The 21208-nt window shown below is 36.4% G+C and overlaps 4 protein-coding genes across 4 annotated transcripts; 2 read left to right on the top strand and 2 right to left on the bottom strand.

The window, feature by feature from the left end:
• Window position 1: 1 nt before the first annotated feature.
• Window positions 2–3703, top strand: LOC113546308 (interferon a3-like). The gene is made up of 5 exons (XM_026946083.3): window positions 2–154; window positions 1240–1317; window positions 1424–1582; window positions 1750–1842; window positions 3338–3703. The coding sequence occupies exons 1-5, from the start codon at window positions 17–19 to the stop codon at window positions 3431–3433; spliced, it is 564 nt and encodes a 187-aa protein (XP_026801884.1). The 5' UTR covers window positions 2–16; the 3' UTR covers window positions 3434–3703.
• A 3171-nt stretch (window positions 3704–6874) lies between these two features.
• On the bottom strand, window positions 6875–10467 carry LOC117595863 (interferon alpha-4-like). Its single transcript, XM_034298644.2, has 6 exons — window positions 10449–10467; window positions 8097–8242; window positions 7833–7913; window positions 7323–7472; window positions 7096–7197; window positions 6875–6964 (listed from the first exon to the last, which is right to left on the bottom strand). The coding sequence occupies exons 1-6, from the start codon at window positions 10465–10467 to the stop codon at window positions 6875–6877; spliced, it is 588 nt and encodes a 195-aa protein (XP_034154535.2).
• A 3384-nt stretch (window positions 10468–13851) lies between these two features.
• On the top strand, window positions 13852–16020 carry LOC128317279 (interferon alpha-14-like). Its single transcript, XM_053228672.1, has 6 exons — window positions 13852–13858; window positions 14455–14600; window positions 14956–15030; window positions 15423–15572; window positions 15698–15799; window positions 15931–16020. Exons 1-6 carry the CDS (start codon window positions 13852–13854, stop codon window positions 16018–16020), a joined length of 570 nt encoding a protein of 189 aa, XP_053084647.1.
• Window positions 16021–17833: 1813 nt separating this feature from the next.
• ifnphi3 (interferon phi 3) lies at window positions 17834–20780 on the bottom strand. Its single transcript, XM_026946093.3, has 6 exons — window positions 20425–20780; window positions 19872–20032; window positions 19693–19779; window positions 18419–18559; window positions 18155–18253; window positions 17834–18035 (listed from the first exon to the last, which is right to left on the bottom strand). Exons 2-6 carry the CDS (start codon window positions 20001–20003, stop codon window positions 17928–17930), a joined length of 567 nt encoding a protein of 188 aa, XP_026801894.1. The 5' UTR covers window positions 20004–20032; window positions 20425–20780; the 3' UTR covers window positions 17834–17927.
• Between the last annotated feature and the right edge of the window lie 428 nt (window positions 20781–21208).

The raw sequence follows: 21208 nt of genomic DNA, 5'->3' as shown, positions 1-21208 counted from the left end.
AGCACAGAGAGCCAACATGATCGGCAAACAGTCGTGGACCTGTCTTTACTTTCTGCTCTTTTTCACCGTGCAGGAGCGATGCGACGCCTGCGCCTGGATCAACAGCCAGTACAAAGTCATCAGCAACTTCTGTCTGTCCCTGCTGAGGGAAATGGTGAGTCAGTGCAGGAAGCTTTACTTCTCTAACTGTGGGTTACTTCTCTAGCAGGGAACTCAACTGAGCATATGCTCTTCCCCTGGTACTACTGCTAACAACAGCAATAACAACAACAGCTATTATTATTATTATTATTATTATTATTATTATTAACAACAACAATAATAATAGTTGTTGTTGTTGCTGTATATAATTAGTATATAATTATTAGTAATTATTATTAATTATTTTGCATTAATAATAATAATAATAATAATAATAATAATACAAAATAAAAAGCACTTAATCAAATAATTCATAGCATAAAATTCATAGCATTTTTAGCATAAAAATCTGGCTAATAGATAACGTACTAGATAAATGTTCTGAACTGTCATTTTCCTTGTCACAGCAGTCGTACCATCAACTGACCGAGTTTTCAAAATCGAAATAACAAAGTTAAGGTCGTCGTAACTCTTAGAGCGAGTGTTCAGTGTGATGCTCGTTCTACCATGTAACAATGATCTTTGTGCTGCATTGCTTTGGATAAACTCGGCCCTGTACCCTTAGTGTGTATCTCTGTTCCTTTATAAGAAATAATTTAAGTACATATTTGGACCATAAGAACCACTGATGCACCTTTACTCTCACTCAGCACCTTACTCAGCTTTACTCAGAAAGCTAATTAACTGCACAGCACATGCTCCTTACCACATACACATTACATACTAAAGGTACTCTTGATGGTACCACTTCAGCAACAAGGGAGGTTTGGTATCTTTATTTCTCAAAGTGTATGAAGCGTATGATGCCATTCTTTTCACATCTTCATTATACACCTTACGTCTCAATCGGGAATTACTGAAACACCATTGTATCAGGACTAGGTTTGCAGATCATAGTAAATATACAAGTTGTTGTTACTCTGTGCCTCTGAAAATTCAGTCTTCCTGACTGGATCTATGAGGACATTTGTTCAGATTATTAGTTGAATTGGTGGTAAATTTATTTATTATATTATTTTGACTGAGATGTTGATCCTTTTTGATGCTGCATGCATTGTATTCCTATGTTAAAAGTTGTTTCCAATATCTTTCTTTTAGGATGGAGAGATTAGTGATACAACTACAGTGAAGATAAAATTTCCACATTTTGCATACGATGAAGCTGATAAGGCCAAGGTAATTTGCAAAATTAAAAACTAAATTGAAGATCTACTTAAGGTTCTAATGCTTTTGTAGGATCTTACTTTAGTTCCTGACATTCACAACACGTCTTTTTGTACAGGCAGAAGATAAAGTGAGGTTTCTGGCTGAGGCCACGGAGCAGATCATCATTCTCTTCGATGCTGTGTCTCGTGTAGATGAAGTAAAATGGGACAGCAGGGCCCTGGAGGATTTCCTGAACATCCTCAGTAGCCGGCAGTTAACAGAGCTTAAAAAATGTGTAAGTGTTGAATAAATGTCTTATACTAATACAGTAGGGTAAATATGGTGTATTCATTATGAAAATTTGCATTAGAGACAATAAAGCTATAGCAACAAAGTCAAACTTATGATCATTCTGAAGTACTGTTGTTCAGTAAGGTAACTTTATGCTTTCTTCTGAAACAGACAGCAACGTATGCTGAAAGAGCAGGACGCTCATCCAGTGAGAGAAAACTGAGAAAACACTTCAGGAAATTGAAGAAAATTCTGAAAAAAGCTGTAAGTTACTTTCGTATTTTATGTGCTAGGAAGAATTTTATGTATGGAAGTTATGTGCTAGGAAAAATTAAACCTCCAGGAATGTCAGACAGCCATCATTACACACTCGACATAGAATTAAAATATAGAGAGAGCTCACTTGCACAGTTGTCTGGTATCCAGTCTGTGATGTCATGGTGTTGCCAATATGGTGTCCAAAATGGGAAACAACAGTATGCGGACACGTCTTTGGCTTTATGTGACTATATACATTATAAGAGCTTCAAGCTAGCACTAGTAGGGGTAGTTAGTGCTGAGTACTAGTCCACGAGCATTTGTTTACAATGAGGGTGAGGCGACAGGGCAAGGCCAGGAGAACGCACAGAGGTCGGCCATGATGGCTGGGTTCCTATGGTCTGGTTCGAATGATTGAATAAACAAGTTTGTGGCCTGGGGACTTTTAAAATGATTGAAACACAGTGAGCTCAGTGGCAGCACCTGAGGTGTCGGTTTACCCGTAAATAGGGCTCCAACGTCCAATAAAAAGCCCAATTCACTGCTTCTTTCAGATTGCAGAGGTGTGGGGCTTGTGTCATTGGAAAGCTCCAGAAGAGGTCTTTTTAATGATTTAATGATAACATGATGCTCATTGTGGTCTGGAGCTATCAGGCACTTCACCTGCAGATGATTCCTGTTTTGATAATGGTGCAGTCCTTCTATGAGAAAACGGCACATGTGGCCGGGTTTTAGGGGGTGCTGGGTTGGGCTACGCCCCCCCAAATTTTCTGAATGCAACCCCTAATACTCACCTCAAGACTTTTTTATGACCCCATTATCTACTACATTACTTAAATCACATGTCAGACTCAAGACTTGTGGGCGAAATAGGGCTCACTTCCTTGTTTCCCTGAACTTAAAAAAATAATGAGGAAACAGCTCATAGTATTTATATACCATATATTTCACACTATCTAGAGTCCTCACTGTAGTGTAGTGACTGCCACAGTAAAGTGTGCAAGAGCTCATATCTCACAGTGCTGAAATCCTCCTTAAACTCAACGCCTGTGTGCCGTGTCCGATGTAAGTCACACTCGTGTCTAAAAATAATTCAGCAATATATGACATGAGGAATTACTTTTGGTGTGATGAGGACATATAAAAAATAAAATCGTGATTGTTTTTGTGATCATTTTTAAGACACACATCTGTCAAACAAAAGCCATAAACATAAACGGGACGGAAAGTGGTAGCTCAGTGGTTAAGATGTTGGACTCCTGATTGGAAGGTTGAGAGTTCAAACCCCTGTACCACCAAGGTGCCACTGCTGGGCCCCTGAGCAAGGCCCTTAACCCTCAACTGCTCAGTTGTATAAATGAGAATTGTAAGTCGCTCTGGATAAGGGCGTCTGCCAAATGCTGTAAATGTAAATGTACAGAAACAGAGTAGTTATGTATACTAATGTGTATTGATAGATATGTATTGGATAGTCACTATATATTTTTCATTTCTGTTGCAGAAATACAGCGCAGACTCTTTGGAGCAAATCAGGAATTTGGTGCAGCAACACCTCTGGAGGATGGGCATCATTGCTGACAATGTGAAGCAGAAATGAATATAAAGGACCAACTAAAAGAGAACTGTTTCTTTTATTAATGAAGAAAAAACAGAACATTTAACAATACATGTTATTACTGTTCAAAAAATGGACCAAATATGGGTCAACAAGACTTGTCTCAATCATCAATTAAACTCATAATGTTTTTGATTTAGCTGTTAATAATGTTATTTATGTATTTATTTATTTATTTATTTATTTATTGAGTAATAATCACAGTGTTATGTATGTATGTATTTATTTGTTTATGTATGAGTAGAATTTGAAAAAAAAACATCGTTATATTCTGTAATGTTATTTTTATACAGGTTTGTTTTTATGGTCAATTTCAATGATAGCAAAAACAAACAAAAAAAATATCATATTGATAAATGAATAAAAAAAAGAAAACCAATTAAACCAGACATCCTCTGATTCATTTTTCTGTTTCCGACACAGTGGGCAGTGGTAACACAACATATCATACATTATGAAAATAATAGGGTGAATTCAGGACAGTTTTTGAAATTTCACATTGTCTAAAGCTATCTTGCAATTAGTAAACCAAAATCCCCCAACTCATGAAACACGTGTTAAAGAAAATTATAGCTCATTCTAAAGAAGTATGGATTACCCTTTTGCCAGTTTAACGACATGTTTTGTCGTTTGGGACAGCATGGTTTTTTGGTTTCGGTCTTTACTGTCATCCTCAATTTCATGTTTAAAAGAGTATTTATTAGTAGCATACTTATTCGGGGCAAACTGCAATAACACAATAACACACATGAACACAGTGTATGAAAACAGTAGGCTGAGTAAAATTGAATAAGTATTAACAAGCTGGAGATTAAGTGAATATCACAGCAGAACTAAAAGGTTAGTAAAAGTTTATAATTAATTTCTTGCAGTAGCTCATCACTCCAGAAGATAGACATGCTACGTTAACTTAAACTGTCCCAATTAACCTGAATTCACATTCGCATTCTCTGAAGTCAATATTCTGGAAAAGCATATATAGATATAGTTATGAATATCACCCACTAAATGGTGCTTACAGCTCAGAGACTACACAGACATACAAATAACTAAGCAGACAACACTTGTCGAACATCACTTTCCAGATTTATTCCCTCTTTGCTGTTATAATAAGCTCCACTCTTCTGGGAAGCTTTCCACTAGATGTTGGAGCGTGGCTGTGGGGATTTGTGTTCATTCAGCTACAAGAGCATTAGTGAGGTCAGGTGCTGATGTTGGGATGTCGAGGAGGTCTGGGGTTCAGTCGGTGTTCCAGTTCATCCCAAAGGTGTTCAGTGGGGTTGAGGTCAGGGCTCTGTGCAGGACACTCGAGTTCTTCCACTCCAACCTTCACACACCATGTCTTCATGGAGCTCGCTTTGTACACAGGGGCATTGTCATGCTGGAACAGGTTTGAGCCTCTTAGTTCTAGTGAAGGACACAAAGACATTTTATACAACTGTGTGCTTCCAACTTTGTGGCAGTTTGAGGAAAAACCACATATGGGTATGATGGTCAGTGGTCCACATACTTTTGGCCATACAGTGTAACATCATCATGTAACAATTATCTAAATTACAGTTGCCATTTCATTAGATACTTGTCTAAATAATGGAACTACATATGGATTAAGCCGCATGTATGAAATACCACATCCATTCCATCACCAGCTCCAGTTTACACATTTCAGCTAACCAAGAATTACACCAGACAGTGTTTAAAACATCCGAATTCAGTATATGAACAATATGCATACACGCAAGAACACACACACACACACACACAGACACACAGACACAGTGCCCAGGTCCGATCAACTCTAACACTCCATTTCTTAAAGACACATGAGCTTTTTTAACACCTACCCGTAATAAAATTACAAACTCCTTGGTTATCAGGGTTTTGGGGCCATTTCTCCTCCTCTGCTCATTTCAGGTTCCGTTTCTCTGCTCTACACGTAGACCTACACGGCACATCTTCAACCTGGATACCTTTCAACTGCTCGCAGTTCTTTACAGTCCACAAGGCGATCTCTTGCGACTGCTATTAAAAAAAACAACTTCAGAATATGAAAAGAGGTCGCTTGGTTTGGGAAAAAACCCATTCCTGATAGGCACAAGTCTTTTCTGAGAGTGTGCATCAGATTTGAAATGATTCTGAAATAAATAAGACTAAGAATAAATAAGAAAATTTCACTGAATAGCCTTTTTTTAATCAAGCCTGCTAACTCATAGCATTGACGAACCTCATGAACACATCCAGGATGTATTCTTCAAACTCAAGCCCAGTTATTATTATTAGTAGTAGTAGTAATAATAATAATAATAATAACGATAATAATAACAATAATAATAATAATAATAATAATAATAATAATGCTGGTGTCAGGTCATATCATTTTCATTAATTGTCTGGAATATTTCAGGTGTTATTTACTTCGTTGCAAACAAAAGGCAGATAAAAGCGCACAGTAAGAAACATCGTGTGTGGTCTGGTGTAATGAGGAAACCGAAATGTGTCCGTGCACATATCAGGATTTAAAATTCTGGGATTGTGCAGTATTTGCTGTTTTTTTTTTTTTTTTTTTTTTTTTCCAGGCCTGATTCTCCCGAATCCCACTGCACAGTGTTCACTGACAGGCGCACAGATGTGCTCATTCACATCTGCATATCTTGGTTTGAGAAAGTTCTTCTTCCCCCCTGCAAGCTCTTCGCTTTGTAACACACTCGTCGACTTTCGAGTTGCAGAGAGAAAGTGAGAGTACTTCCCCGAGGTGACGTGAAGCCTGGTGCTTCCGCTCTCACAGAGCAATCCTCTGCGGTTAGTCTCCTCTAGACTTGATGGATGACGCAATGTCTTGTTAGCTGTGTTTGCTCTGCAGATAACTGTTTCTAACATTCAGTTAAATTCATCAGTAAATCCACATTCTTTTATTCAAAAAAATAAATAAATAAATAAAATAAGTGTGTTGTGGAAAAAAAGAAATGTAAAATATTTAAAAATGATTTTTTTTTCATTGTTATTTATTGTTTTTTTTTATGAAAAGTGCAAATATTTAAAAACATACATCAATGCCCAGAAAGGTAAACAAATAAATAAATAAATAAATAAATAAGATAAGATAAAAACATATGCACTGCACATGATCTTTGTTCTAATAGAATAAATAAATAAATAAATAAATAAATATTATAATAAAAACAAGATAAAAACATATACACTGCACATGATCTTTGTTCTAATAGAATAAATAAATAAATAAATAAATAAATAAATATTATAATAAAAACAAGATAAAAACATATGCACTGCACATGGTTTTTTTTTCTTACAGAATAAAGAAATGAGTAGACAAATCAATCAATCAATAAATAAGTCACTGTTTACAGTCAGAGAAATCATGCTCCAGATGCACTGAGGAGCATTGTGGGTCTGTGTTCTTCTTTATTTCCTGCTCTGTAGAAAAGTTTGAAACTTCTTGAGGCCTTCGCGCAGCTCAGTTCTCACTATCTCCCAGGCGCACGAGCTGAACCCCTGTGCAGCAGAAACACAACGCACATTCACACGTTAAACAGCAGAATCACACCACATCATATCCACATGCACTTCCATGCACAGGCTTTGAGTGTGTGATTGTGATTGTGGTTTCTTCTCCGCGTACTGACCTTCTCTTTCAGTCTCTCCTCCAGCTTTTCAAAATAGGACCTGAGTGTAGCAGTGCTGCTGTCCGCAGGTTTCTCCGTCACTGTCTGGACCTCTTTCCCCACCTGAAAATGATTAGCAGAGATAATGATGGAAACCTCCATTCACTTCTTCCTACAGTAGCATATATTCTGAAGCACTTCCACTGCAGTGTCAGAACCAAACCCAGACTAGGAAATCTCTGACTCACGCATTTCTCCAGCTTTTCCACTTGTCTATTTACAATGTTCTTGAAGAGTCCCAGTTTCTCTCTGTCCCACGTGACTGATGTTTGGTTGTTCTTGAAGATTGTAGCAACTCCTCTCAGAGTTTCAAGAGCCACCAAGACCAGATCTTCATTCTGCAAGGACAAAACGATACAGCCATTATTTGAATGTTACTGTTTTCATAATCCACTTACAAGCAGTGGTGCAGGAATGACACTGTGCACTGGAGCTACAAGACTAATAAGGAATAAAAGCTTATGGCAAGAAATCATTATCATGCTGAATGCTGAAATCATGCCCCACTTGGCTCAGATGCCATCTAGTTAAGTAATCGCAAGCAGATTGGTCAGTAGGACATGGTGTTAAAAATGAAGAAAATAAAAATGAATAAAAAAAAGCTACATGACATATTATGTATATTTTAGACTCTGCAAGTTACAATATCTTTTACAATAACTTTTACAATCTTTTATAATAAACATTTCAGCACATACCTGAGCTTTAACGAACACATCCTTTGGAAAGGAGGGAAAGGGTTTTTTTGCTTCTAAACACTCCATTGGCATTGGAGCACCCTGTAGAGACACACACACACAAACACACACACACACATATACAGTGAGTGATGCATAAATGACCCAGGATCTCCTGTGATGATGACGATGATGAGGTTAATTATTATTATTATTATTATTATTATTATTATTATTATTATTATTATTATTATTAATGACTCCAATAAGACAGCGGTTTCTCACCATGCTCTCGAGCAGTCTGTTGCTCTCCTCATTCAGTGTTTTGAGTCTGGAGTGTGTCCAGCTGCAGGATGGCAGAGCTGCAGCATCACACACACTGAACATGAACACCAGCAGCAGCACAAACTTCAACAGCTCCATGTTAAACACTCAGTGAGATGATGTTAAACACTCAGTGAGAAGATGTTAACACTCAGTGAGATGATGTTAAACACTCAGTGAGATGATGTTAAACACTCAGTGAGATGATGTTAAACACTCAGTGAGAAGATGTTAACGCTCAGTGAGAAGATGTTAACACTCAGTCCCAGCTAGAAGCACAGTGTTGCTCTGAAGCCCTGAAATGGTGCGAATGATCACTAGCACCAGTCCTTGGTCTATTTATCTCACTTCATAAAGGTTTTGTGATTGCGTTTTGTGATTGCGTCTGGAAAATGATCATTAATTGCTTTTCAAAACCCTACATCTTTCATGATATTTCACAATTAAAAATGAAAGGGCTTTCTCTTACTTTTCGTAAGGGAAAAGTACACCTGTACGCCTGTTTTACTCCTGCATTTCTTCGGATGTGCATTACACAACAGTATGACATCATCACTTTCTCTTTCTGGTCCTGGCTGTAGTGCAGACTGTAGGTGGCAATTCCCTCTGGTGCTCAACAATGCCGAGATTAGAAACTGAAATTACCCTAACACTGATTAACTGCTGAAACTGAAACCATTTCCGCAGGGTCAGTCACTGGCAGCACGAGCTCATTCAACCACAGAGGACCAGTGTAACACAATCAACTAGATAATAAGACATGTGTAATATATAGCCGATATTACAGAAGCCTACTGCGCGTGCTGTCATATTGTTAAACACTACATGTAAAGCTGAGAAAATTAACAGTTTAACAGGGAACAATTATAAAATAATAGAATTAACAGTTTAGCAAATTATAGGCCTATTAGTTAATCTATTAAATAATGCTTCCAAATGAAATGCTCTAACTGATGTGAAAAACACACAGGAGGGAAAACAAAATCTCAGATCAGAGCTCGAGGCAAAGAAAGCTGTAATATTGATCTAATCCGTGTCTTTTTGCACTTTATTGGCATTTCAGTGGCTGTATTTCAGTGCCCTCTATCATTAGTCTATAATCTAATCTAAATCTAAAATAAAGCATTAGGCCTAGGTGATGTTTAAAAGAAGTAAAATGGACAATGTTATTGACAAAAATGCACATGCATATTCCCATTCTACATCTCATTCCTCTAAAGGCTGCTAAACCTTTTTACATATAGTCTACCAGACTGTATTTGATTTGATTTTATTATATTCAGTTTTTATTATGTATCCTTGTTGCACTGTGGGATGAGGCACTAAGGAAAAACATTTCACTACATATGTAATATGTATGTGACAAATAAAGAACCTTGAACCTTGAACCTCTTTGTGAAAACGATATATAAATTCAAAACCATAAACTGAATCATTTATTCCTTTAACGAATCACATTCCAAGGAACATTTTTATTCAGTTGTATATGAATGTGCACGAGTACTGAAATACGAGCATACTCTTTACACCTGCTTTATAAAAATGCTAAAACTAAACACTAAATCACTTCTACTGATTAGTTTTGCTCCTGTTTGTCAGACTACTGTTTTTGCTTTGGAAGGTGATATACACTAGCAGTGTGCAAAAGCCACCTACACCATTGTGTTTGATATGTGCAGCACGTGCTTATTTGTTTATTAAGCCACTATGAAATTATAATGACTGTAAACGAACACTGCAAATAATAATAATAATAATAATAATAATATACATTATATATAAATTTATTTATTCAAAATATATACATTAACTATTTATTCATATGGTGGCTGGAAGAGCAGAGTTGTTCCCCTCACTGAGTCTTGCCATTTGTTAAAATCTAAATCCAGCTCATGTGCTTTAACTTAACAAGATCATGTTTAACCCAGGCGTGCTAGTAGACTAGAAGACTTTATTAAGTGTGTGTGTGTGTGTGTGTGTGTGTGTGTGTGTGTGTGCTGAGGTGAAATTGAAAATGGTTCCTCTAACACTCATTGACAAATGTCATCATAATTTAAAAAACAGCCCAAGAAACTGGCCAAGCTCGAGACAAGTGCAGTGAAAGAGTCAGTAATTATTGTCTGGAAAGTGATAAATGTTGCTTAAAGGCAATTTCTTTAAAGAAACAGAATTCAATCCTATCAAATGCACACTAAACATCTGATTCCTCTGTCTCCAGATTCAGGGTTTTTTTACTACATGAAGACGACTAGGCAGAGTTCCTAACACCTGGACAGATGTTTCATTCTGGACATTTCTGTAAAGCATGCTTACCCGAAAAACTCGTGTTCATTCTCTTTAATTAATGGTCCATTATCGAAATGCTTCCCATCCGTTCGTCATTTCTTCAGTAGACCTGCCTGTGATTAGGATTTTCCCCTGCAGTTCTCAAAAAGGCCACAGAAGCAGCACATTTCGGTACAAAAAACCCTCCCTGAACCTTTACCTAAAATGAGGGTAATAATTATTCTTATTAAATATGACATGTATTACTGTTTATTAAATTATTATTATTATTATTAGTAGTAGCAGTAGTGGTAGTAGAAGGGGAAGGAGGAGGAATGCATGTCGGTTTCCTTTTGTGTTTCCATCTCTGTTTTCATCTCTCCATCTCTCTGTTTGCATCTCTCTGTTTTCATCTGTTTTTATCTCGCCATCTCTCTGTTTTCATCTCTCTGTTTTCTTCTCTCCGTTTCCATCTCTCTGTTTGCATCTCTCTGTTTTCATCTATCTGTTTTCATCTCTCTTCTATGCCTGTTTCGAAGATTCCCGATTATGGATTGGCCTTTCTTTCCTTCCTTTTTTTTGTCGTTCTTGGTGATATATCCATAGTTATTACCCAAACCAGAAATGAGAAATGGTATCTTCACTCTTAAAAAATCTTTTAAAATGAACCATCAGTTCAACTGCTTAAACACTACAGCTTATTGCTATTAGTATTATAGTGTATATAGTGGATGGTGTTTGAGTAGTTTGAGTACTGCTTAAGCACTAGAGTTTAGCAGCTGAGCTCTCTCTGATTCTGCATTAAAATGATAACACACTCTAGAGGCATATAGCCTAACTCCTGTTACACCTTGTGTAAAAGCATTTCCCTGTAAAAAACATTACACTGAGCTTTAGATTCATGTGAAGCCAAGGTGAAGGTGAAGCCAATATATTCACTTAGCAAATGTCAGGGTTATAATTAACCTCTACCTTTACCTACGTAGCCTACAGCTGATGGACTCCAGCACAGTTAGGGTTTTTTTTCTGCTCACACACCAAAAAACTAAACCTAGCAGTGAGATTATGACTTGAATTAAGTGTGTTAGCTTTGTCACTTACCAGGGTTTGTGGGCCATTTCCACTGATGGACGAGACTAGCATTATACAGGATATGGTCAGTGAGTGTATACCAACAAAGTGCACCTATACACTAAGTGTGTGACCACTGAGTGTAGGTACAAGCTATGTGTACCTAATAAACTGACAACTCATTGTATATCACCTCACTTTGTATATAAGCATATACACTTATTATATAATGCAATTATATGAAAATAAAGGTGGCAGAAAAAGGTTTTTTAAAGCCTCAGAAGAATCATTGTGTTCGCTGAAGTACCCTTCACTTCATCATTTTTAACCATTTCTTTGCCACAATAAACGGAATAATCATTTTCTATCCATTTCTATCCTTCCACGTAATGATAATATTTCTAATATATTAAAGATTCACCAGGACACCAAAACGGTTGTTCAACATGGAATCACTCCACCATTTTAGTGTCCTAAAGATTTGTTTATTTTCGATTGATAAATCTTTCAAAAATGTAATTGATAATCTGATATATAATATAATATAATCTGACAAATATATTTAACTGACACAGCTTTGTATTTCTAGTTCATCCAGTGTTATAACATGTGGAGCTGTCACTACTGAACTTTAATTAAGCTAACTAAAAATTTTAGGTTCAACGGATCACTACAAGTTTTTAAGTTGGACAATCTATTAGCTAATATTTCATACTTAAAATGGCATAAAAACTATTTTTGCATTTTGTATTAAAATTATTTTGATATTTTCTTGATTAATCAATCAATAAATAAATAACATTTCAACCAACTGTTGTGTAAATGTCTTTCTCTGAAGAGTGTTCACAGAGAAATGAACATTTTAATTCTCATATCATCCAAAGACTTGATTTTTTGGTTTTATAAAGTATGCAAATGTTTGCATATTTAAGTAAATAAAGCCTCATTTCTCTAAATAAATGGAAATGTTTGAAAAAGATTGGTAAGATTTTTAACCATCCATTGAAAAAGACTGATTGTGATATCTATTGCTTAAAAAAAAAAGAGCTTGTTCACATGTAGTGTCTTGATTTAAGGGTTTTTTGGTTTGTCACTCCAGGGAAATCCATAAACGTTATCTGCAGAGCCCTAGAACATGTGTTTTCTGTTCAGAGATGTTTATCCTGTTTACTGTGTAGTGTCATAATCACTGGAAATACACTACATGGCCAAAAGTAGGTGGGCACCTGACCATCAAACTTATACAGTGTGTGCTTGTTGAACATCCCATTCCAAAACCATGGGCATTAATATGGAGCTGTTCCTCCTTTGCTGTTATAATAAGCTCCACTCTTCTGGGAAGCTTTCCACTAGATTTTGGAGCGAGGCTGTGGGGATTTGTGTTCATTCAGCTACAAGAGCATTAGTGAGATCAGGCGCTGATGTTGGGATGTCGAGGAGGTCTGGGGTTCAGTCGGTGTTCCAGTTCATCCCAAAGGTGTTCAGTGGGGTTGAGGTCAGGGCTCTGTGCAGGACACTCGAGTTCTTCCACTCCAACCTTCACACACCATGTCTTCATGGAGCTCGCTTTGTGCACAGGGGCATCGTCATGCTGGAACAGGTTTGAGTCTCTTAGTTCCAGTGAAGGGAAATTGTAATGCTACAGCACACAGAGACATTCTATACAACTGTGTGCTTCCAAAAGCATTGCTGCACAAAGATAATCAAAGATAATCACTCTGTCTCTCTCTCTCTCTCTCTCTATGTCTCTTGCTCTCCCAATTAAGATGATCTTAACTTTGCGATGCTTTTGAGCCACTCAGCCCATGTCATGATGTTTAGAGTGATCATATGAGAACTTTTATGCAGACATTAGATATTCGACAGCTCCAGCAGAAAATGTATATGTATGTTTAAAACTCTATAAAGCTATAAACTCCTATAACACACCATGTTATTAAAACAGCAGGACCTATGAGACCTCACTCTGCTCCTATAAGAGCATTATATAGCCTGTGTGTGCGTATATAATGCCACAGAAAGCCATACGAGTGATCAGTGTCAGTACAGCCTATCGGTACACCTGTACATGTACTAATTTTACACGTTTACGGTGATAAACAGATTACTAACTTATACCAAATATATGGAAAGCAAGAAAAGTTGAGTGAGTGTAGGTTATTTCAGTTTCTCTTATAATAAGATATTAATAATAATAATATTAACACTGCTTGACTGAATATAAATCCACCCGCCATTCATAAGAGCTTCAGGGACTTACCAGATAAAAACTACAAAAATAGAAGGGAGCCTCATTACGTCATCTGTTGCAATTACGCAATGCCTTTCTGTATTGTTTCTGCATTTTAAAAAAACTTGCATAAATATCACTAACACAGTCATGAACAGTATGTGAGCAGAAGCAGTTTTCACTTCATATGAGCTTCATAAAGTCAGAAATTGAATAACATTCCTTCTAAAGATTAAGGTCAGCAGATTCACTGAGTGATGTAAAACATCAAGTTTAATGTTAAAACTCATATGAGCCATTTTACAAACTGTATTAAAAAAAAGAAAAGAAGAAGGAAGAAAGAAAGAAAGAAAAATTCACTTTTCATACTGAACCACAGGTAAAATCATTTCCCCTTGTGTACTTTTTTGAGGTTCAGGGGCAACGTGATGCTACAAAACTGCGGGTAAAATAAATAGAGGCAGAGCTGGTCCCAGTCTGAAAGAGCACCACATCAGAGGAGCACCGAGCTAACTGAACCATTATTCACTAACACTGAGTGTTTAACATCTTCTCACTGAGCGTTTAACATCTTCTCACTGAGTGTTAACATCTTCTCACTGAGTGTTAACATCTTCTCACTGAGTGTTAACATCTTCTCACTGAACGTTTAACATCTTCTCACTGAGTGTTAACATCTTCTCACTGAGTGTTAACATCTTCTCACTGAGCGTTTAACATCTTCTCACTGAGTGTTAACATCTTCTCACTGAGTGTTTAACATGGAGCTGTTGAAGTTTGTGCTGCTGCTGGTGTTCGTGTTCAGTGTGTGTGATGCTGCAGCTCTGCCATCCTGCAGCTGGACACACTCCAGACTCAAAACACTGAACGAGGAGAGCAACAGTCTGCTCGAGAGCATGGTGAGAAACAACTTCCTCTGATGATATACAAATAATATTTCTAATATTTTACAGTGTTGTCTCAAGTAGTGTTAATTATGTGGCCTACTAATGATGATGATGATGATAATAATAATAATAATAATAATAATAATAATAATTATTATTATTATTATTATTATTATTATTATTATTAGTAGTAGTAGTAGTAGTAGTAGTAGAAGGAGGCAGAGGAGGAGGAGGAGAAAAGACAACAAATAAAGATCTGGAATTTCTCTTTTAAAAACACAAAAAGATCAAAGCAAATAAATATTTTTAATGTGTATGTGTGTGTGTGTGTGTGTGTGTGTGTGTATTCCTTTATTACATTCTACAGGGTGATCGGGTGCCCTTGAAGTGTTTGGAGAAAAGAGAGCTCTCCTTCCCAGATGATGTGTTTATAAAAGCAGAGGTAAGATGTCAAATAATTATATTTTAGCACATCAGCTCTTACGTCACCTGATCTCATTAAATGTTTTACAAACAAGAGAGCGTGATGGAATTGTTAATATTGGTTGGGGTTAAGCCTTAACTTTCACTTTTTTTAATGAAAGATTATTGCCATGAATTAGTATCTTGTAAAGTGGAACATTAGCTGCTCGCCTCAAATGGCCTTTAGTTGTGACACATACTTGCTTGATAAAATCTTTAAAATAAATATTTAAAAATTACATTTCAAAATATTTTATTGAAATGAAGTGATTTAACGAAAAATAAAGAAATGTAAATAAAAATAGTTCCAAATTTAAAAAAAAACTTACAGTAAAATTAGTCTTAATGTGACAATTTGCTTCCTATGTGCAGAATGAAGATCTGGTCTTGGTGGCTCTTGAAACTCTGAGAGGAGTTGCTACAATCTTCAAGAACAACCAAACATCAGTCACGTGGGACAGAGAGAAACTGGGACTCTTCAAGAACATTGTAAATAGACAAGTGGAAAAGCTGGAGAAATGCGTGAGTCAGAGATTTCCTAGTCTGGGTTTGGTTCTGACACTGCAGTGGAAGTGCTTCAGAATATATGCTACTGTAGGAAGAAGTGAATGGAGGTTTCCATCATTATCTCTGCTAATCATTTTCAGGTGGGGAAAGAGGTCCAGACAGTGACGGAGAAACCTGCGGACAGCAGCACTGCTACACTCAGGTCCTATTTTGAAAAGCTGGAGGAGAGACTGAAAGAGAAGGTCAGTACGCAGAGAAGAAACCACAATCACAATCACACACTCAAAGCCTGTGCATGGAAGTGCATGTGGATATGATGTGGTGTGATTCTGCTGTTTAACGTGTGAATGTGCGTTGTGTTTCTGCTGCACAGGAGTTCAGCTCCTGCGCCTGGGAGATAGTGAGAACTGAGCTGCGCGAAGGCCTCAAGAAGTTTCAAACTTTTCTACAGAGCAGGAAATAAAGAAGAACACAGACCCACAATGCTCCTCAGTGCATCTGGAGCATGATTTCTCTGACTGTAAACAGTGACTTATTTATTGATTGATTGATTTGTCTACTCATTTCTTTATTCTGTAAGAAAAAAAAAACCATGTGCAGTGCATATGTTTTTATCTTGTTTTTATTATAATATTTATTTATTTATTTATTTATTTATTTATTCTATTAGAACAAAGATCATGTACAGTGCATATGTTCTTATCTTGTTTTTATAATAATAAAATCAGACTTGAAGTAGAGCACATGTGCCTATTTCATTTTTTTTTAAATTATCATTATGCTGAAATGAATAACACAGATGTTCCAGTCAAAAGAGCAAGTTCAGTAGGGCAAGTACATTTAAATCATTTCAGGCAACACACAGTACAAGACATTACAAGTAAAAATGATGATTTTGGTAATTCTTCATATTTTTAGATAAACTGCATCCATAACAAGTCTACTATGAAAATTATTCACAACCACACTATGGGATATTCCAGAAAAGCTTGTTTCCTGATATGTCAGATGTGTCATTATGATATACAATATATGGCCAAATGTATGTGGACACCTGCCCTTCACACTCATATGTGGTTCTTCCTCAAACTGTTGCCACAAAGTTGGAAGCACACAGTTGTATAAAATATATTTGGATGCTGTAGCATTACAATTTCCCTTCACTGGAACTAAGAGGCCTAAAACTGCTCCAGCATGACAATGCCCCTGTGCACAAAGCAAGCTCCATGAAGACATGGTGTGTGAAGGTTGGAGTGGAAGAACTCGAGTGTCCTGCACAGAGCCCTGACCTCAACCCCACTGAACACCTTTGGGATGAACTGGAACACCGACTGAACCCCAGACCTCCTCGACATCCCAACATCAGCGCCTGATCTCACTAATGCTCTTGTAGCTGAATGAACACAAATCCCCACAGCCACGCTCCAACATCTAGTGGAAAGCTTCCCAGAAGAGTGGAGCTCATTATAACAGCAAAGAGGGGAATAAATCTGGAATGGGATGTTCAACACACACATGTGGATGTGATGGTCAGGTGTGCACATACATTTGGCCATATAGTATACAGGTCACTATTCTTTATAAATCTTATAATCCTCATTAGTGTATAAATACATAAAAAAAAAAAAAAACTTTTCTTTTCAGCTCAAAATTTTAAAAAATTGTTCAGAGCCAAAAAGTGAAATTTTACACGTTCATTTCTTTCCCTGATTATGGGGATATTATAGATATTGATCATCGTTAGATTTATGTTAGATTTCATACTGAAAATTGTATTAAAACATATTTTTATAACATTATATAATTAATAATGATAAATAGTTGTCATTTTAACAAACAGTTCTGTAAAAGTCTTTCTCTGAAGAGTGTGTTTAGAGTGAAATGAACATTTTAATTGTAGTATCATCCAGGGAACAGATTGTATTGTAATTTGATTTGCGATGTATGCACATTGAACTAAATGAAGCCTCATTTGTGTAAATAAATGGAAATTTTTGAAAAAGTTCCAGTACAAAAATTATTTACAAGAATATCAGCAATCCTTTGACAAAGACTGTCATATCTACTGTGTCTTGACTTAAGGTTCTTTTGTTTGTCCTTCTGGCAAGGTTCTTCAGACAACCCAACAACAAAATGTAGCATAATGTATAATGAATAGAATGACAACAAAAAGCTCTATTTGCATTTGAATGAGTTTTAATTTATTCACAACTGTCAAGTAAAAAAATATAATCTGGAACACAAATAAATAAATAAATAAATAAACAGGTCATGATCCTTACAGTAACCATATAAGAACTTTTATGCAGATTAATATTAGACAGCAGAAAATATTAGACAGCAGATAGACAGCAGAACTCTGGGAGTTGCTCAGCCCCGGCTAGAAAAGAGAACGCCCTCCACGTCTTTATTCAGGATGAACTGTAGAGTGATGAGGGCTTCCTTTCGGACAAATTCCCAACCACAAACCTGGAAATTCTGAGGAGAAAACAACATAGCAAAAATATTTAGCCATTATTCTATAATATTGCTTAGTTTCATCAAATGGCACAACATCTAAATCTGCATGCTACTGGTGTATAACAGGTTATCATTACCTTTTCTTTCAAAACCGCTGATATTTTGTTGAAATACTCTTTGAGCACCTTTTCACGCCTGAGAAAGTCCTCCTGTGAGTCCTGAGTTTTGTTCATAATCTAAAATTTGGAGAAAAAAAAAAATCAAATTTCATTTAAATTGAAATGTAGTGAAGAAATGCAGCATATAAATATCTGAAATATTTGACTTTAATGCTTAAATGTTGTTACAGTATTTGGATTTTTTCTGTGCTAGCTTTTTCTTCTTATAGCTCCCTGTCTTACACATTCGTTCTCCTCAATCTGGCGGTAAATGATGTTCTGAAAGTCCTCGAGATTCTTCCACTGATCAGGAACACCGTCTTCATCAAACAAGGAGGAGATGCTGGTCAGTGTTAAGTAGATAGTCTTTTCCAGGGCAACAGCCTGTTTGGTAGAAGAAAAAACATAATAATAATGTTATAACAAGCAGATTATTGGTGGGGAGTAATTGTGGTCTACAGCTTGCTGCAGCAGCAAGTTTATAAAGCTTCTGTAGATACTGAACACCAAAACTAAAGGCAGACAAACAGACTGTAGAGTGATAAAGGCAGACAAACAGACTGATAGAGAAATTAAGGAAAAATCCACTCTGAGTGATTGGCATATTAATCTTTATTAATCTTTAGTATTATTATTATTATTCCTACTCATCAGCTTGGGGTAGTTTTCTTAACTACAAGTTTCTTCCCCGTTTACGGAGTCACGCCAAATCAACACAGAATCCGATATAAATAAAGTAGCACTTCTTACCTTTAAAAGAGTTATACTGTATATACAAGTATTAGCTTTAGATCAATCAACATACAGACATTCGCTTGTTAAATCTATAACACTGACTCTACAGTTCACTGTTTGAGAAGGAAAGTATATATCACTCATCACAGTTAGCTGGCTAGCTTGCTGCTAACAAAAGATGAACATGAAGGCAAACTTGTTTTTTTCCCACAAGTTTGCAAGTTGAACATGCCGAAGTGGAAAATGGCGTTATTCCAACCTGCAAATGACCACTTCCAAGGCAAGTCGAGCACAGCATTAGCCCTTGCTTCAGCTCTGTCTAGATAGTGATGCAGTGGGTCTTTAATTCTTTATTCCAGCTCTCTCTCACCTCTTCACTTGTACACTTTGCTCAAACAGATCAACTTCCAAAGCTTCAATACTGCCATCAATGGCATTGTGCTAATCATCTTGTAGGTTGCTAACTAGTCAAGTCGAGTATCTGCTGTAATTCAGCACAACTACTTTGTAGTCCAGCTTTTGCACCAACTTCTCCACTAATTCTATTCTTGATTTCACTGGAATATGATGCTGAACATGAAAAAAGGTTTTGTTTTTAAGAGCTAAAGAAAAACTTCGACCTTTAAATGAATTTTTTTCCTTGAAGGTGAATGTAATGTAAAAAGCCCAATGAGTAATGAAGTTACCACTAGACTGAAATACCGAACTGAATAAATGCAGAAAAACTGAAGGAAGTATTTTTTGTTAAAGCACTATACAAATAAAATGGAATTCATTTTCACCTGTTGAGACGTGTTGAACTGGAACGCGGCCTCGGGAAACGGGACAAGAACGTTGCCTTCAAGGCAATGCAAAGGAAATCTGTCTCCCTAATACAAAACAAAAGCAAATATTGTGTTCAGTGTTGGGGATCTGCTTTTCCTCCTCTACAGGATGTGCATCAGATTAATGTGCAGCTCACCATTTTCTCCAGAATATCGTGGCATCTCTCCATCAGTCTCTTCTGAAGCCTGCAGGTTGTAGGCATTGAGCTCACATGTGCCATGCAGATGATCACGGTGCACAGCCAGGTGAAAGCATGAAGACCTGCCATCTTTCAGATTCTACCTGAGAATAAATAATCTGAGGCAGAGAGAGCAGAGTTAGGTGGTTTCCCTGAGTCATTCATTATGAGCAATACTCTACACTGAGATTTACTCCAGAAGATAAATATAACACAAATGAGACACACAAATCATGGAAATTTAAAAAAAAAACAAACAAAAAAAAACACATCATATTAGAGAAACTCTGAGCACGTGCATATAAAAGCAGTTTACATTTATCCCTATTTTACTCAACTTATTCAATGAAACAATTTAAATATTATTTTCTGTCACATTGCCTCCTTTACCTGTGGATTATTAGCACTACAGAATCTGTAGGAGATGCGCTACAGTAAATACAGTTATTATAATTCTTATAATATTGCTGTGAGAACAGGAGCATGCGTTCTCTTCGCCTCTTTTTCTTACCTTAATAAGCAATTAGGAGTGTTTTCTCGGCTTGCTCTAGGCTCTGTGTCTGGAAGCTCCATCTCGCAGCTTAAATACAGCTTAAAAGTGAAAAAGGCTGAGAACAAATGTTTTCTTTCAGCTGAACTTGTTGTGTAATTTCGGGAGAGAAGCGGATACGCTAATTTCCGTTTTCCAAGACTTTCACTCGACTCATCAGAGAAAACAATACTTAACATATCAGTGCAACAGACATCAAGACATTATTAAACCTATTCATATCACATCATTTTATATTCTAATGGACAGGAGTGTAGTGTTACATTCCTGCGGCCTGCTGAAATGAACGCGCATCTCATTTCTCTTTTATTATTATCATCATCATTATTATTATTATTATTATTATTATTATTATTATTATTATTGAAAAATATTCTTTCATAATTGCATTATGATTACTGCATTAACGATTTTATCTTTGTTTAAACAATAAATCCATCTACCATTGTTATGCAAGCTAAAACTAATAATCATAATCAAGCAAATTTTTTCAAATGAAGTCGCTGGTACATTCATCCCAAATAGAAACAGTCTCATATCTTTTTCTAGTTTCACCGAATTTTTTTTTTTTTAAGTGAATTACAGGTGGAGAAGTGCCTACTTTTGTACTTAAAATGGAAAGTGATATACAGAATAATCTGGATTTCAGTCACTTTGAACTGGAAAAAAAAAATTCTGGACAGATTTCACTTATAGATTTCTGGATCTGTCAATGTTGTCTAAGTGTATATTTATTAATTTGGCA

The sequence above is a fragment of the Pangasianodon hypophthalmus genome, chromosome 23 (genome assembly GCF_027358585.1).
Source record: "Pangasianodon hypophthalmus isolate fPanHyp1 chromosome 23, fPanHyp1.pri, whole genome shotgun sequence".
In the NCBI taxonomy this organism is placed as follows: Eukaryota; Metazoa; Chordata; class Actinopteri; order Siluriformes; family Pangasiidae; genus Pangasianodon; species Pangasianodon hypophthalmus.
Note: the sequence above shows the minus strand (reverse complement) of the source record. Positions and strands in the feature narration are given on the sequence as shown.

Excerpts from the sequence above, each read along its gene's own strand:
- LOC128317279 (XM_053228672.1), top strand. Across the intron at positions 15,031-15,422 it reads ATGTGTTTATAAAAGCAGAG|AATGAAGATCTGGTCTTGGT; the intron begins GTAAGATGTCAA and ends TCCTATGTGCAG. Across the intron at positions 15,800-15,930 it reads AGGAGAGACTGAAAGAGAAG|GAGTTCAGCTCCTGCGCCTG; the intron begins GTCAGTACGCAG and ends TCTGCTGCACAG.
- LOC117595863 (XM_034298644.2), bottom strand. Across the intron at positions 7,473-7,832 it reads ATGTGTTCGTTAAAGCTCAG|AATGAAGATCTGGTCTTGGT; the intron begins GTATGTGCTGAA and ends TTGTCCTTGCAG. Across the intron at positions 6,965-7,095 it reads AGGAGAGACTGAAAGAGAAG|GGGTTCAGCTCGTGCGCCTG; the intron begins GTCAGTACGCGG and ends TCTGCTGCACAG.
- ifnphi3 (XM_026946093.3), bottom strand. The coding sequence starts at position 20,003 with ATGGCAGGTCTTCATGCTTTCACCTGGCTGTGCACCGTGATCATCTGC. Across the intron at positions 19,780-19,871 it reads ACGATATTCTGGAGAAAATG|GGAGACAGATTTCCTTTGCA; the intron begins GTGAGCTGCACA and ends GTTTTGTATTAG. Across the intron at positions 18,254-18,418 it reads AGATTGAGGAGAACGAATGT|ATTATGAACAAAACTCAGGA; the intron begins GTAAGACAGGGA and ends TCCAAATTTTAG.
- LOC113546308 (XM_026946083.3), top strand. The coding sequence starts at position 17 with ATGATCGGCAAACAGTCGTGGACCTGTCTTTACTTTCTGCTCTTTTTC. Across the intron at positions 1,583-1,749 it reads TAACAGAGCTTAAAAAATGT|ACAGCAACGTATGCTGAAAG; the intron begins GTAAGTGTTGAA and ends CTTCTGAAACAG. Across the intron at positions 1,843-3,337 it reads AGAAAATTCTGAAAAAAGCT|AAATACAGCGCAGACTCTTT; the intron begins GTAAGTTACTTT and ends TTTCTGTTGCAG.